Here is a 16,892-nt window from a genome sequence, read left to right on the forward strand (position 1 = left end):
ACCGCAGACTATGATTCTGTGTTTATTTCTTACAGGCATGTTCTTAGCCTTATCAAAATAAACTTCTAAATTGATTGAGACCTGTCTCAGATGCTTTTTGGTTTACACTACCATTGGGAATTCATCCTGTGTCGCCTGTCTGAATGTGAAATTCTTGGTAAATGACCGGACTGAGATATGATCAACAGATACTTCTACGACATGTTTTAATAGATCGTTTTGGTATTATAACTAGTCAAAGGAAGATTTTAATTGGAGTGCAAAAAAAGAAAGAAAGGAAGGAGAAGACATTTAGAGCAAGAGAGGGGTTGAGGACAGGCCCAGGTAGGAAAGATGTGAGGACCCAGGGCACTGAGGAAGAAGAGGGGATGCTGGGAAGCCAGAAGGGAAGACCCAGCATCCAATCACTTTTTCTTCCAGCTGGCCTCATCTGCATCCCAGTCAGGTGGCCCTGCTCTGCCCTGTGGCTATTATAAAACAATTTATAACTGTTTCTTCTGTGATTTTCTCACCCCTTTCCTCAACTTGCTTCATTTTTCTCTCACTGCATGTTGTATTTTATTTTATTATTTTTTGACACTTAGTCTTGCTGTTTCGCCCAGGCTGGAGTGCAATGGTGCAATCATAGCTCACTGCAGCCTTGAGCTCCGGGGCTCCAGCAATCCTTCTGCCTCAACCTGCTGAGTAGCAGGGACTATAGGTGTGTGCCACCACACACAACTAATTAAAAATAATTTTTTTTTGTAGTGATGGTGTCTTTCTGCGTTGCCCAGGTTGGTCTGGAACTCCTGGCTTCAAGTGATCCTCGGTCCTTGGCCTCCCCAGTGTTGTTATTACAGGGATGAGCAACCATGCCCAGCCTGCACCTGTTTTAGACTGACCTCCTACTTTCCTTTCTAGTTACAAAGACTGGTTGTGTGTGTGTGTGTGTGTGTGTGTGTGTGTGTGAGAGAGAGAGAGAGAGAGAGAGAGAGAGGGAGAGAGAGAGAGAGAGAGAGAGAGAGAGAGAGAGAGAGAGAGAGAGTCTAGGGCATGGGTGGTGGACCAGTGAGAGAACTTGTGTTTGATTCGAATGACAGCATCCTGGAAACACATATTTCAGGGTAAAGGCTTTGCTCTCTCCTCAGGCAGTGAGGAAAGAAAACTGAGGCACTCCGGATATCAGAGAAAAGTTGGAAGTTGGGGTGGCCTAAGTGCCTTTCCAAAATGGAGATTCCTCAACTGACCCTCCATTTCATTCATCTTAGCATGTATTTGCCCATTGCCTTTCTCAGTCTTTTTTTTCTCTTCTATTATCTGGGGTTCCAATTGCATGTAGCAGCTTTATGCGTTAAATAAATTGAGCTCTGCCTGCTGAGCTGTCAGTGAATGGAACTGACCAACAGAACAATCTGTGTAAGTGCTTCTTGTGCCCAGGCCAGACAGACAAGTACAATTATTTGATTGCTGGAGATTGCTGCTAAATGAGGATGAAATAGTGGGTCTGAGGCTTGTTGGTGAATATTATTAATAATATAGTGTCATGCATTAATAACACAGTGTCATGTGAAACAAAGCTACACTGGAGGGTCTGTCTCAAATCCCATTTAAATCACATTTTCAGGGAGCTAGATGGTTGAGGAGATGAGCAATAATAAAGCAAAATGTCTTTAAGCACCAATTTAGGAGTTTCAGTTTGACTTAGGCTGAAGTTAAGAGGCTATACATCACTGTTTTATGTTATTTGGTGGCCAGAATAAAGCATGGAATATATCCCTTGCTAATTATCATAAAAATTATGTTTCTATAATATTCTACTGTGAAAATTTATCTTCACTGTCATCATTAGAGTGCTTGAAGAGAGGCCACTGCAAAAACTCCATAAAATTCTTTCTGGCACCTATTATGCCCTCAGTTACTGTATGCATAGCAAACTTCTTTAGGCCAGCACCGCAGAGACTCTTTCCAGACTTCTCTTTCACTTCTCCCCTTCATAAACCTCATAGCCCTGCCAAATGGAATTTGTTACCACCGTTCTTCAAATGTGCTCTAAAGTCCACTGCACCCTGGGCTTTGAGCCAAGTCACTCCCTCTTTTCCAAGTGCCCTTCCCAAATCTCATCTCTGTCCCTCAATTACATGTCCAGATCAAGTGTGCCTTCTGCAAAGCCTTCTTGGTTCACTCAAGTCTGGAACAGGTGTCTACAAACTTTTTATATAAAGGAACAGATAGTAAATATTTCAGGCTTTGCAGACTGCATATAGTCTCTGTATTCTTTCTTTTTTAAAATCAAAATATAAAAGTGATCCTTAGCCTATAGACCATTCAAAAACAGACCACAGGATGAATTTGGCTCATGGCACATAGCTTGCCAAACCATGGTCTAGAGTGATCTCTCCTTTCTCTAAACTCCTGTACAATTTTGTTTGTGTCACACTGCCAGTTTCTATATAATGTCTGGAAATTATTGGTATAGAAGTATTTTCTCTATTAGATTGTAGATCTCTGAAAGAAAGCATGTCACTTATAATGTTTTCAAGAAGGAATATAGTTTATTTCTAACTCTTAAGCTCTTACTTTTATGAGAGCTAGGTAGGTCTTCTATCTTCATCCTTACCATGGACCCTTTAGCCAGGCCTTGGGTATCATAAATGCAGCTGGTAATTAGAGATGGAATAATTTCATTTGTTAAATATTGCATTCGTTGAGACAACATTCTAGCCTCTGAGAAAATATCAATGGATAAGACAAAAATCTCAGCCCCTGTGAAGCTTTGCACTGTAGCCTGGAAGCATTATCTTAGTATGAGCTCTTCTCCTGATTTGTCTCAACTTCACTTTCCTATTTTTCATGGTGTTGACTTGATAATAGTATTTGTCACTTGGTTTACCAGGTTGCGAGAAATAATAAACATTGTATTAGTGAAGGGTGACATTGATTGTAGACCTAACATAGCTGGAGCTATTTTTAAAAATATGTCCAACTACCTGAAGAATTTATGAAGCAATTACAGTAATCCTTCTTTATCTACAGTTTCAGTTCCTGTGGTTTCATTTACCCGCAGTCAACCACCGTCCAAAAATATGAAATGGACAGTTCCAGAATAAATAGTTCATGAGTTTTAGGTTACACACCATTTTGAGTGCATGAACTACCAAGCTGTTCTGTTCTTTCCCACCCTGGAGCGAGTAATCTTCTGTCCTGCGTATCCACGCTGTATATATTACCCATCCATTAGTAATTTTGTAGTCCTCTCAGTTACCAGACCAGCTGTGACAGTATCATAGTGCTTGTATTCAAGTCATCTTTATTTTACTTAATAATGCCCCCAAACTGCAAGAGTAGTGATGCAGGCATATTGTTATACATGTTCTGTTTTATTACTGTTGTTCATCTCTTACTGTGATTAAATTTATAAATTAAACTCTATGCGTAGGTATGCACATATAGAAAAAAATAGGCTGGGCATGGTGGCTCACACCTGTAATCCCAGCACTTTGGGAGACTGAGGCGGGTGGATCACCTGAGTTCAGGAGTATAAGACTAGCCTGGCCAATGCGGTGAAACCCAGTCTCTACTAAAAATATAAAAATTAGCCAGACGTGGTGGCAGGCAGCTGTAATCCTAGCTACTTGGGAGGTTGAGGCAGGAGAATTGCTTGAACCTGAGAGGCAGAGGTGGCAGTGAGCTGAGATTGTGCCATTGCACTCCAGCCTGGACGACAGAGTGAGACTATGTTTCAAAAAGAAAAAAGAAAGAAAAATAGTACAGTTATGAGTTATTTAATGACAGGTGTACATTCTGAGAAATGTGTCCTTAGGCAGTTTTGTTATTGCATCAACATCATGGAGTGTACTTAGACAAACCTAGATTGGTAGAGCCTACTGCACACCTAGGCTATGTGGTATAGACTGTTAATGCCTACACTACAAACCTGTATGTATGCCGTGTTACTGCACTGAATACTGTGGGCAGCGGTAACACAATGGTAAGAATTTTGTATCTAAATATAGAAAAATTACAGTACAAATATGGTATAAAAATTTAAAAATGTATAGAGCACTTAGCATGAAAGGAGCCTGCAGGACTGGAATTTGCTCTGTGTGAGCCAATGAGTGAGTGGTGAGTGTGAATGTCTAGGACATCACTTCTAACAATAAATTAACCTTAGCTTACTGCAACCTTTTTACTTTACACACTTAAAAACTTTTTTAACTTTTTGGCTCTCCTGTAGAAACAACCTAAAACACAAACACAAGCACATTGTATAGCTGTACAAAAATATTTTCTTTTTTCATCTTCTTACTCTATACGCTTTTTTCTTTTTTCTTTTTTTTTTTACTTTTTAAACTTCTTTAAGACGCAAACATACACATTAACCTAGGCCTACACAGGGTTAGGATCATCAATAAAATTTTCCATCTCTACATTTTGTCCCACAGAAAGCTCTTCAGTGTCAGTGAAAGTCATGGAGCTGTCATCTCCTGTGATAACAATGTCTTCTTCCGGAGTACCTCCTGAAAGACATACCTGAGACTGTTTTACAGGTAACTTCTTTTTAAATGTAGAAGGACTGCATTCTATAACAGTGTTAAAAAAGTACAATATAGTAAATACATAAACCAGTAACATAGTCATTTATTATCATTATCAAGCATTATGTATTATGCATAATTTTTTTTTGAGATGGAGTCTTGCTCTGTCGCCCAGGCTGGAGTGCAGTGGCAAAATCTCAGCTCACTGCTACCTCTACCTCCCAGATTCAAGTGATTCTTGTGCCTCAGCCTCCAGAGTAGCTGGGATTGCAGGCACATGCCACCATGCCTGGCTAGTCTTTGTAGCCAGGCAGGTCTCAAGCTCCTGACCTCAAGGGATCCACCCACCTTGGCCTCCCAAAGTGCTGGGATTATAGGTGTGAGCCACCATGCCTGGCCTGTACATAATTTTATGTGTTAGACTTTCACATGACTGGCAGTGCATTAGGTTTGTGTACATCAGCATCACCACAAACAGGTGAGAACTGTGTGAGTACTGTGTTTTCCTATGGTTGCTATGACGTCAGTAGGCAATAGGAATCTTTCAGCTGCATCATCTTTTGGGACCCTGGCTGTCATTGACCAAAACATAGTTACGTGGCACATGACTGTAAATATAAGACTGTGTACTCCCCATGGCCTCAGTCATGCATTGGGGGTCTTGGAATCTATCCCTGAGAATAGGGGGATAACTTTAACTGCATTTAGTTATCTTGTTATCAGTCAAGATCAACTGCTGATCATTATTGTCACTTAGCTACATTACAGAAGGTGAAAAGGCTACTAGAGGCAATATCTTGATCACAAGCTAAATTAAGTAACATTTAGACTAGGCACATGGAGCTTAATAATTGGTGGTAGTTTATGAAAATCACTTACCTATTAGGTAAAGGAGTCAAGATTTTACTTAAGGTCTATTTGAATTCTGAGCCTCTGATCTTTTTCATGAAATCAAAATAATGTTGGGTCATATTGAGTTCTATTCTGAGCACAGATTTGCATTGAAAGTAACAACAGTGAACCAAAAAATAAAAATAATAAATAAAACAAGCTACAAATACAATTGGCTGAGGCACACGAAGGTGTTCTGTGGCAGTGGTCCCCAGCTCCCAGGTCATGGACCGCTGTCAGTCTGCGGAAGCAGTTAGGAACCAGGCCGCACAGCAGGAGCTGGGCAGTGGGTGGGCGAAGCTCTGACTGCAGTTACAGCCACTCCTCATCCTCGCATTGCCACCTGAACTCTACCTCCTACCGGTTCAGGGCAGTGATGGCATCACCTTCTCATAGGAGCGTGAACTGTGGATGTGAACTGAGCATCTGAGGGATCTGGGTTGCACGCTCCTTATGAGAATCTAATGCCTGATGATCTGTCAGTGTCTCCCTTCACCCCCAGACAGGACCATCTCACCGCAGGAAAATGAGCTCATGGCTCCCACTGATTCCATATTATGGTGAGTTGTAAAATTATTATATTTTACAATGTCATGATGATAGAAGTAAAGTGCACAATAGATACAATGTGGTTGAATCATCCTTAAACCCATCCTCCCTCCCTCCGGTCTGTGGAAAAATTGTATTCCACAAAACTGGTCCCTGGAGTTGGTGCCAAAAAGATTGGGGACCACTGCTTTATGGTACTCTCTAAAGGAAATATCATGAGGGAGTAAGTTGTTAATAGTCAGAATTTTCTTATGGCTGTCTTTTCTTAATGCATCTTTCTTTTTTTTGAGATGGAGTCTTGCTCCATTGCCCAGACTGGAGGGCAGTGACGCAATCTCGGCTCACCGCAACCTCCACCTCCTGGATTCAAGCAGTTCTCCTGCCTCAGCCTCTGAAATAGCTGGGATTACAACACCCAGCACCATGCCCAGTTAATTTTTGTATTTTTAGTAGAGATGGGGTTTCGCCATGTTGGCCAGGCTGTTCTCAAAATCCTGACCTCAGGTGATTTGCCCACCTTGGCCTCCCAAAGTGCTGGTATTACAGGCATGAGCCACGATGCCTGGCTCTTTCAGCACTTAGAATATGACATCCCACACTTCCCTCTTGCATGTTGATAAAGACAAGCCTTTTGAGTAGTGCTTTCCAGAAAATAATGAGACTTGATCAAATAATAATTTCAGTTAAAAAATGTGACTTTACATTAGCTCCAAGCCTATCTTTCTTCCTTTGTTGTCTTTCTAAGGCTGCTAAAGAGCTGGGAAGTTGGAAATGAGACGAGTGTAAAACTAAAAGCTCAAGTTGTTGTCAAGATCTAGCAGTTTTTCTTGACTGAATGCTCCCTGGGTTATTGCAAGCCTTTGGTTAATTTCCAGAGTTTTGAAAAGGTTTATTATGACTTTTTTTTTCCAGTTTTTCTTCCATGTTTTAAAATATATATATTTTATTGCGTTTTAGGTTTTGGGGTGCATGTGAAGAGCATGCAGGATTGTTGCATAGGGGCACACATGGCAATGTGGTGTGCTGCCTTCCTCCCCATCACCTATATCTGGCATTTCTCCCCATCTTACCCCTCCCCAACCCCCAACCCCCAGTGTCCCTCCCCTAGTTCACCCCCACAGATCTCAGTATCTGATGCTTCCCTCCCTGTGTCCATGCGTTCTCATTGTTCAAGACCCGCCTATGAGTGAGAACATGCAGTGTTTCATTTTCTGCTCTTGTGTCAGTTTGCTGAGAATGATGGTTTCCAGGTTCATCCATGTCCCTACAAAGGACACGAACTCATCGTTTTCCATGGCTGCATAGTATTCTTTCAGAGGCCCTTGCTCTGTCATTGTTTGCTGACATGGTTAGTAGTAAGTAGTCTTTTTAAAAAATTTTATTTTCAGTATATAGAAAAACCACAAAAACCTTAGGGATAAATTAAACAAAATGTGTGCAAAACCTGTAGATTGAAAAGTGTTCAGATAAAGTTCTAAAAATTAATGGAGGAGTGTACTGCCTTTTGGGCACAGCTCTTCTTTTCCAAATACATTACTCCATGGGGGGATGCCGACCACTGTCTGACCACAGGGCTGTTCCATCTGTAATCAATTGGCCAATGTATTTTACAGAATTCTTACGTCTATATTCATGAGGGGTTCTATTTCTACTAGATAGAGTTTTCTTTATTTATAATGTTTTCATCTGTTTTTGGTATCAGTGCGATGTTGATCTCATAAAACCAGGTGGAAGTTTTTCTTATTTCCTGAAATACTTTCTGTAAGAATGGCATTATGTCTTTCAAATCTGATGGAATTAACCATTAAAGCCATTTGGGCTTGAAGGGAATACATTTTTGATGATAAATTCAATTTATTACATAAATAATATTTTCTATGAACTGTTCATATTTTCTGTGTTATGTGTTGATTAATATGTTTTTCAAATACCTTGTCCAATTCATCTAAATTGTCACTTTTTTTGCCTTGTGTTGTTTGGCATATCCCTTTATTATCTTTTTAATATCTGAGGTAACTCTTTGGATTTCCACTCTTTCATTCCTGATTCTTGAGTCACTTTTGGTAATTTTCCTTATGTAACAAATTAACTATTTCATCTGGATTATTTAATGCTTAGTTTAGAGTTGAATATAATAGCAGTCTTTAGAATATACGTACCCTTGAGGATATGTGATGACTTTCCTAAGTGTCTGTGGGTCCTAATTGTTTTATGAGAATGTAAGAATAGCATAGCTTTTGTCTGAATCTTATCGTGGTATGTTACTTCAAGGCGTCAAAATCCCAGTGTATCGAACAAAAGAGAAATTTGAAATATTGGGCTTAGCAAATCCTCTTTTTTTTTTTTTTTTTTTTTTGAGACGGAGTTTCGCTCTTGTTGCCCAGGCTGGAGGTGCAATGGCGCGATCTCGGCTCACCGCAACCTCTGCCTCCTGGGTTCAGGCAATTCTCCTGCCTCAGCCTCCTGAGTAGCTGGGATTACAGGCACACGCCACCATGCCCAGCTAATTTTTAGTATTTTTAGTAGAGAGGGGGTTTCACCATGTTGACCAGGTTGGTCTCGATCTCTCGACCTCGTGATCCACCCGCCTCGGCCTCCCAAAGTGCTGGGATTACAGGCTTGAGCCACCGCGCCCAGCCGTAAATCCTCTTTTAATCAAGACATGCTTTTCAAATTGCTTTCTTTGTCTCTTCACATACTGTCTCTCCTCCAGGAAAAAATTTTTTCTGGGCTTCTTGTGATTTTTCTCTTTCACGCAGCAGGTTTTTCTCTAATGTCTGGTCATTTTTTCTTGCTCAAAGGAAAATGAAGACTGACTGGGAACTCTGTTTGAGGGGCCAGCCATTGTGCTAGAGGACCCCAAATATCAGGACTGACGAAACAGCACTGATATGGTTTGGCTTCGTGGCCTCAACAAATCTCATCTTGAATTGCACTCTCTGTGTGTCAAGGGAGAGAGCTGGTGGGAAGTGACCGGATCCTGGTGGCAGTTTCCCCCATGCTGTTCTTGTGATAGTGAGTGAGTTCCACAAGAGTTGATGGTTTTTGTTGTTGTTGAGACAGAGTCTTGCTCTGTCGCCAGGCACCAGGCTGGAGTGCAGTGGCACAATCTCGGCTCACTGCAATCTCCACCTCTGGAGTTCAAGCAATTCTCCTGCCTCAGCCTCTCCAGTAGTTGGGACTACAGGTGCGTGCCACCACACCCAGCTAATTTTTTTTTGTTTTTTTTTAGTAGAGATGTTTCACCATGTTGCCCAGGATGGTCTTGATCTCTTGACCTTGTGTTACACCTGCCTCGGCCTCCCAAAGTGCTGGGATTACAGGTGTGAGCCACCGCGCCCGACCAAGACTTGATGGTTTTATAAGAGATTCTTCCCCCTTCACACTCTCTGTCTTTCCTGCTGCCTTGTAAAGAAGGTACCAGCTTCCCCTCCCACCATGTTTGTAAGTTTCTGAGGTCTCCCCAGCTATGCGGAACTGTGAGTCAATTAAACTTCCTTTGTTTATGCTACCACTAGTCTTGGGTGGTATTCTTTATAGCAGTATAAAAACATAATACAATCACCATGGGTTACTGTTACTCACTAACAACCTTAACTTTCCCTAATAGGTTGTTCAATTTCTTTAGAATGATTTCGTTCATGAAATGATGGCAATCATGGTGGCAATATAGACCTTTAATCAATTTCATGATTATCCCTGAGTTTAGTCTTATTCTTACTTCCACCTTCAATTATAGCTGCTACCTCCAAGTCCTGACCCTCTCCAGAATTCGGTTTGTGTTGTGGCAGTTCGTTTTGGTGACTTTGGAGCCAAAGATGTTCCATTTATTTTTACTTTATACATAATTGCCATATTTTTTTTATCTTGTAGATTCATAGAATGTAAAAGCAATGTCTTGGTTGGTTGTGGTGGCTTTTGCCTGTAATCCCAGCACGTTGGGAGGCCTGAAGCAGGTGGACCACCTGAAGTCAGGAGTTCAAGACCAACCTGGCCAACATGGTGAAACTCTGTCTTTACTAAAAATACAAAAATTAGCTGGGTGTGGTAGGCACCTGTAATCTCAGCTACTCGTGAGGCTAAGGCAAGAGAGTCATTTGAACCCCAGAGGCAGAGGTTGCAGTGAATTGAGTTCGCACCACTGCTTTCCAGCCTGGGTAATGGAGTGAGACTCTGTCTCAAATAATAACAATAAATAAAAATAAAAGCAATGCCTTGAAGATAAGGAAAGTCACTACTGCAGGTAGACATACTGATAGGAATGATAAGAAACAACTGGTGAGCCGGGCGCGGTGGCTCAAGCCTGTAATCCCAGCACTTTGGGAGGCCGAGGCGGGTGGATCACGAGGTCGAGAGATCGAGACCAACCTGGTCAACATGGTGAAACCCCGTCTCTACTAAAAATACAAAAAATTAGCTGGGCATGGTGGCACGTGCCTGTAATCCCAGCTACTCAGGAGGCTGAGGCAGGAGAATTGCCTGAACCCAGGAGGCAGAGATTGCGGTGAGCCGAGATGGAGCCATTGCACTCCAGCCTGGATAACAAGAGCGAAACTCCGTCTCAAAAAAAAAAAAAAAAAAAAAAAAGAAACAACTGGTGAACTGGCAGCAAAGAAGTAAAACGAAAGACCCCTTAAATTCAGGCACAGGAACTGAAGCTAACATGCAGAGGAGATGCAGTTGTGCGTTGCTCAGAAGCCTCTGGGAATTTCACTCTGCACACCACTGTCTTCCCCAGCAGGCTGATCATCGGCATCACCTGGGAAGATGAACACAGGCTCCTAGGCTCCACTTCGCACCTTCTGCATCAAAAGACTGTTCTAGCGGTGGGGGGTTGGTGGCACTATGTGGCGCGTCTGTGCGCGACCCGCCCAGAATGTAGCCCCACGGACGGGACTCGGGGCTCGGTGGACGGCCTTGCGGGAGGGACCTGGATCTCCACGAGTGACCTCGCGATCTGGCCCGGCTCCGGCTCGTCGCAGCAGCGTGACCACAGGGTATGGCGGGGTCCGTACACTGTGTGGCTGGACCCCCAGCTCGGGGGCCACGCCGCGGAACCGCTTCCTGCTGCAGCTTTTGGGGTCGCCCGGCCGCCGCTGTTACAGTCTTCCCCCGCATCAGAAGGTTCCGTTGCCTTCTCTTTCCCCCACAATGCAGGCAGGCACCATAGCCCGTTGGGAAAAAAAAGAGGGGGACAAAATCAATGAAGGCGACCTAATTGCAGAGGTTGAAACTGATAAAGCCACTGTTGGATTTGAGAGCCTGGAGGAGTGTTATATGGCAAAGATACTTGTTGCTGAAGGTACCAGGGATGTTCCCATTGGAGCGATCATCTGTATCACAGTTGGCAAGCCTGAGGATATTGAGGCCTTTAAAAATTATACATTGGATTCCTCAGCAGCAGCTACCCCACAAGCAGCCGCAGCGCCAACCCCTGCTGCCACTCCTTCACCACCTACACCTTCTGCTCAGGCTCCTGGTAGCTCATATCCCGCTCACATGCAGGTACTTCTTCCTGCCCTCTCTCCCACCATGACCATGGGCACAGTTCAGAGATGGGAAAAAAAAGTGGGTGAGAAGCTAAGTGAAGGAGACTTATTGGCAGAGATAGAGACTGACAAAGCCACTATAGGTTTTGAAGTACAGGAAGAAGGTTATCTGGCAAAAATCCTGGTCCCTGAAGGCACAAGAGATGTCCCTCTGGGAACCCCACTCTGTATCATTGTAGAAAAAGAGGCAGATATATCCGCATTTGCTGACTATAGGCCAACTGAAGTAACAGATTTAAAACCACAAGCACCACCACCTACCCCACCCCTGGTGGCCACTGTTCCTCCAACTCCCCAGCCTTTAGCTCCTACACCTTCAGCACCCTGCCCAGCTACTCCTGCTGGACCAAAGGGAAGCGTGTTTGTTAGCCCTCTTGCAAAGAAGTTGGCAGTAGAGAAAGGGATTGATCTTACACAAGTAAAAGGGACAGGACCAGATGGTAGAATCACCAAGAAGGATATTGATTCTTTTGTGCCTCCTAAAGCTGCTCCTGCTCCAGCAGCTGTTGTGCCTCCCCCAGGTCCTGGAATGGCACCGGTTCCTGCAGGTGTCTTCACAGATATCCCAATCAGCAACACTCGTCGAGTTATTGCACAGCGATTAATGCAATCAAAACAAACCATACCTCATTATTACCTTTCTATCGATGTAAATATGGGAGAAGTTTTGTTGGTACGGAAAGAACTTAATAAGATTTTAGAAGGGAGAAGCAAAATTTCTGTCAATGACTTCATCATAAAAGCTTCGGCTTTGGCATGTTTAAAAGTACCTGAAGCGAATTCTTCTTGGATGGACACGGTTATAAGACAAAATCATGTTGTTGATGTCAGTGTTGCAGTCAGTACTCCTGCAGGACTCATCACACCTATTGTGTTTAATGCACATATAAAAGGACTGGAAACCATTGCTAATGATGTTACTTCTTTAGCAACCAAAGCAAGAGAGGGTAAACTACAGCCACACAAATTCCAGGGTGGCACTTTTACGATCTCCAATTTAGGAATGTTTGGAATTAAGAATTTCTCTGCTATTATTAACCCACCTCAAGCATGTATTTTGGCAATCGGTGCTTCAGAGGATAAACTGGTTCCAGCAGATAATGAAAAGGGTTCGATGTGGCTAGCATGATGTCTGTTACACTCAGTTGTGATCACCGGGTGGTGGATGGAGCAGTTGGAGCTCAGTGGCTTGCTGAGTTTAGAAAGTACCTTGAAAAACCTATCACTATGTTGTTGTAACTAACTCAAGAATTTCTAAACTCTCCCAGGTCACACTCATTCATTCTTATCAAGATATTTATATGTTATTAAACAGGTGGTTTTTATTTTAAAGTTAACCAGTTATTTTTATTATTGAGTCTGTCCAGATAAGTTATTTATAATGGGCATTACTGAATTTTTAAAATGACGATTACACCCAAATATTGTGCACATTTAATAATCAGACACCAGATTTTTAGCTGTGTACTCCTAGTTAAGGGACATGTGGCCTTGCCTAGCCCTTTGGTGATAAGTACATCCACTAGGAAATGTAGGATAGGTAGGATTGTGGTTCCCTAAAGACAAGTACATAAAGGTAACCTGGGTGAAACCTTGAAGTTCTGAAACTTAATTTCCTAAAATGTTCTCCTTAAGATGTGAGAGAAAGAGAAATCAGGAAAATTAGTTCTCTTGGAGGAAGGGCTTGAATTGAATTTTACTTTAGAATTTAACCCTGGTTTAAAATTTTCCATTACATGATCTTTGTTTACCATGAATGGGAAGGGTAGAAAACTTCAAGGAAAATAAGTGAAATTTTACAAGTCAGCATTTTCTTAGACCTCTTCAGCTGATTGTTTATTTTTCTATAACCTATATATGGTTGTTTTCCCCCCTCTTGAGATAATGATCTAAATATAAACAAGCTACCTGATATAAATGAGAATTTGTGTGATTTATTTAAACAAATGTGTAATTTTGAGTACAGAATTCAACTGTTACCTCCAAAAAAGAAACATTTTTAGAAGGCCGGGCGCGGTGGCTCAAGCCTGTAATCCCAGCACTTTGGGAGGCCGAGGTGGGTGGATCACAAGGTCAAGAGATCGAGACCATCCTCGTCAACATAGTGAAACCCCGTCTCTACTAAAAATACAAAAAACTAGCTGGGCATGGTGGCTCGTGCCTGTAATCCCAGCTACTCAGGAGGCTGAGGCAGGAGAATTGCCTGAACCCAGGAGGTGGAGGTTGCGGTGAGCCGAGACCGTGCCATTGCACTCCAGCCTGGGTAACAAGAGCGAAACTCCTCCTCAAAAAAAAAAAAAAAAAAAAAAAAAAAGAAACATTTTTAATAGAATTTAACAGAAGTTGTGAAACTAGAATTTTCCCTCTAAGATTAACTGGAAATTCATTGTAAATGAACCTAATTAACATAATTTATTACTCCACTCTGGAAAATGCTGTCAGATAACTAAAAATGTACATATGTAAAATATGGTTACTAGAGTTAAAAACGTGCCAAAGTCCATTTATCCCAAATCCTATCTGTAAAGAAGAGGAGGGGTACATTGGTAAACATTTTAGAGTGCTTAAAAATGCCAAAAACAAAATGGTAATTTCTACTTGGATAAAGTAAAAAAAGTTAAATGTGTGTAAAAAAGTGTTCTGTGTCTCTCTACTCCAGCATCATCTCATTTAAAGTAAGAAAGCCCTAAAATACTGTTGCAGAGAAAATATTAACTAGTTTGCTACCTTATTAGCCTAAATACTTTTTTCCATTTTGTTAGATTTTGCCTTTCTTTTGGAAGGAAGGAAGGAGGATATTCAGGATTATAAAAATGAATTGGGAACATTATCACAATTCCAGACTTTCTATTAATATTTATATGTTTTAATAAACACTTGAAATTATTTATGACTACTTAAAATGAAATTTGACCAGTACTTCCTTGTATATGTAATTGGGGAGTTATCCCCTGAAATTTGCTTTAAGTGTTTCAGTGTTGAATTTGTTTCTAAATATTCATTATTACATGGTGCACAAGTGACACTCCATATATTCCAGACTTTTACCTTGCTGTATTATTATAAAAACAATACATTAATCTGATTTTTCAGTAATTAGTAATTTTAGGTTGAAGATTATCTAAAAGAAACAAGCTTATCACAAGGGACCATCATCAATATGATCCAAATCTGGTTCAAACATTCAGAACTTCAAAGATAACTCACCTTTTGCTAATGTTTGTCGTTCTGTTGTTCCCTTGAAAAAAATAATAAAAAGTTGTTTTCTAATAAACATCATTGAGTTAAAAATTAATCTGAGCTGTAATCTAAATCTGGATTCAGTCTCTTACCAGAAGTGAAGGAAAAAAGAGAAATAGTGTTTTTGGTTCATATGTGATTATTTTAAAATTAAAGCATACGTCTTCAATTAAAAAAAAAAAAAAAAAAAAAAAAGACTGTTCTAGCAATGAGGTATAAAAACCTGTGCTTAAATGTTCTTCAGGAGATTCTGGAAATCAGTGAGGTTGGGACTATCATAATTGATATTAGTAATGAAAAATTTAAGTCATTAAAGAAAAGGTTTAATTACTTTCTTTTTAAGAAGGCAGGTAAACATAGAATACATCATGTTAAGGTTTCCACCTAAAATAATATTAATAACTTAAAATTTTGTTGCTTAGGAGAGATAAACTTAGCTGTCTGGAAAACATACTGGATTTGGATAACTGATTACTTAAGGTTTCAGAAAACTGAGATTTTACCACTGTCATCTAGGCCTGCAGCCTTAGAAGATGGCAGTCAGATGAGCTTCCCTGATCAGGCACAGTCCTTACTTGTTTGCGCTTTTTTCCCCACTGTGTTGAGTATTGAATAGTCCTGTTAGTAAAAGTCATTGCTGAAAATCAAATGACTGTATGGCTGAACGTCTATCTTTGGACTCTATTCTATTCCATTGGTGAATTTATAAATCCATATATAAATACAATATGTCTTGATTACTATAGCTTTATAATAAGTCTTCAAGTCTGGTAGTGTGAATCCTCCAATTTTGTTTTATTATTTATTTTTGAAATTACTTTGGTTATTCTGGGTCCTTTGCATTTTTACGTAACTGGAACTCTGTACCCATTAAACAGTATCTCCTCATTCTCCCCTCCCCCTAGCTCTCATGGTAACCACTGTTCTACTTTCTGATCTATGAATTTGATTGTCTTAGTTACCTCATATAAGCTCTCTAATCTGTTCCATTGCTCTGTCTATTCTTTCACCAATACTGTTTCTATATGAACTTTAGAATCAATTTGTCAATAGCCACAGAATAACTTGCTGGTAAATGGAGTGCTGTGGCTCATTCCTATAATTTCAACAATTTAGGAAGCTGAGGTGGGAGGGTCACTTGTGGCCACGAGTCTCAGACCAGCCCCGACAACATAGTGAGACTCCATTTCTGTAGAACATAAAAAAAATTGCTTGACATGGTGGCGTGTGATTGTAGTCCCCACAACCTGGGAGGCTGAGGTGGGAGGATCCCTTGAGGCCACAGGTTTGAGGCTGCAGTGAGTCAGGATCACACCGTTGCATTCCATTCCAAGGATTGGAGCGAGACCCTGACTCCAAACAAATAAAAAACAAACAAACAAAAACAAAATCTTGCCAGTATTTTGATTGAGATTGCATTGGATTTATACATCAAATTTGGAAGAATTCACAGCTTAGCAATATTGAGTCTATTTATGAATATTTGACATCTCTTCAGATATTGTATTTTCAGCTCAATAGTTCTATGTTTTTGAGTATGACTTTTATTTTTTTACTGAAATTTTTCATATTTTTATTAATTATAAACATATTTCCTTTACATCCTTGAGCATAATTTTATAATTTCTTTAAAACCATTGTCTGCTATATCTAATGTCTGTGTCCTCCTAGGCCACACGTATGTACTGTCTCTTCTCTTGAGTATAAGTTGTGTTTTTTTCTGTTTCTTCATAGCTTAAGTAATTTTGGATTGTACCGTGGACATTGTGAAGAATACATTGTTGATAGTCTGGATTCTGTTATTTTTTAAATTGTGGTAAAATTTGTAAAACACAGAATTCTCATTTTAACTGTTTTAAAGTACAGTTCCTTGGTGTTGAGTACATTTGCAGTGTTGTTTGACTATGTCACTGTCTAGTTCTAGAACATTTCCATTACCTTGGAAGGAAACCGGTGCCAGCTTTCATCACCATCTCCCCATTCTTTCCCTATCCCCAATCCCTGGCAGCCACTAATCTTCATTCTTTCGTCATAGACTTGCCTACTCTGGATCTTTCATAGAAATAGAATAATGCAACATGTGGCTTTTTGTGTCTGCCTTCTTTCATTTAGCTTGATGTTCTCAAGGTTCATGCATGTTGCAACATGT

General features: G+C 40.7%; 1 protein-coding gene and 1 pseudogene across 5 annotated transcripts in view; both read left to right on the forward strand.

Annotated features, from left to right (window-relative positions):
• LOC141585400 (uncharacterized) overlaps positions 1-16,892 on the forward strand; it is a 304,583-nt gene that overhangs the window by 6,907 nt on the left and 280,784 nt on the right. For 3 of the 5 annotated variants that reach the window (XR_012518840.1, XM_074404590.1, XM_074404591.1), the window contains exon 2: positions 4,422-4,526. The exons of the other annotated variants lie outside the window; for them this stretch is intronic. Coding sequence is in view for 2 of the 3 variants with exons in the window: in XM_074404590.1 (XP_074260691.1) it covers positions 4,422-4,500 (79 nt within the window). In the remaining variant the exon portion in view is untranslated. The remainder of the gene's footprint in view (positions 1-4,421; positions 4,527-16,892) is intronic. 5 annotated transcript variants of the gene reach the window in all.
• LOC120367607 (dihydrolipoyllysine-residue acetyltransferase component of pyruvate dehydrogenase complex, mitochondrial pseudogene) lies at positions 10,751-14,777 on the forward strand (annotated as a pseudogene).

The sequence above is a fragment of the Saimiri boliviensis genome, chromosome 8 (genome assembly GCF_048565385.1).
Source record: "Saimiri boliviensis isolate mSaiBol1 chromosome 8, mSaiBol1.pri, whole genome shotgun sequence".
In the NCBI taxonomy this organism is placed as follows: domain Eukaryota; kingdom Metazoa; phylum Chordata; class Mammalia; order Primates; family Cebidae; genus Saimiri; species Saimiri boliviensis.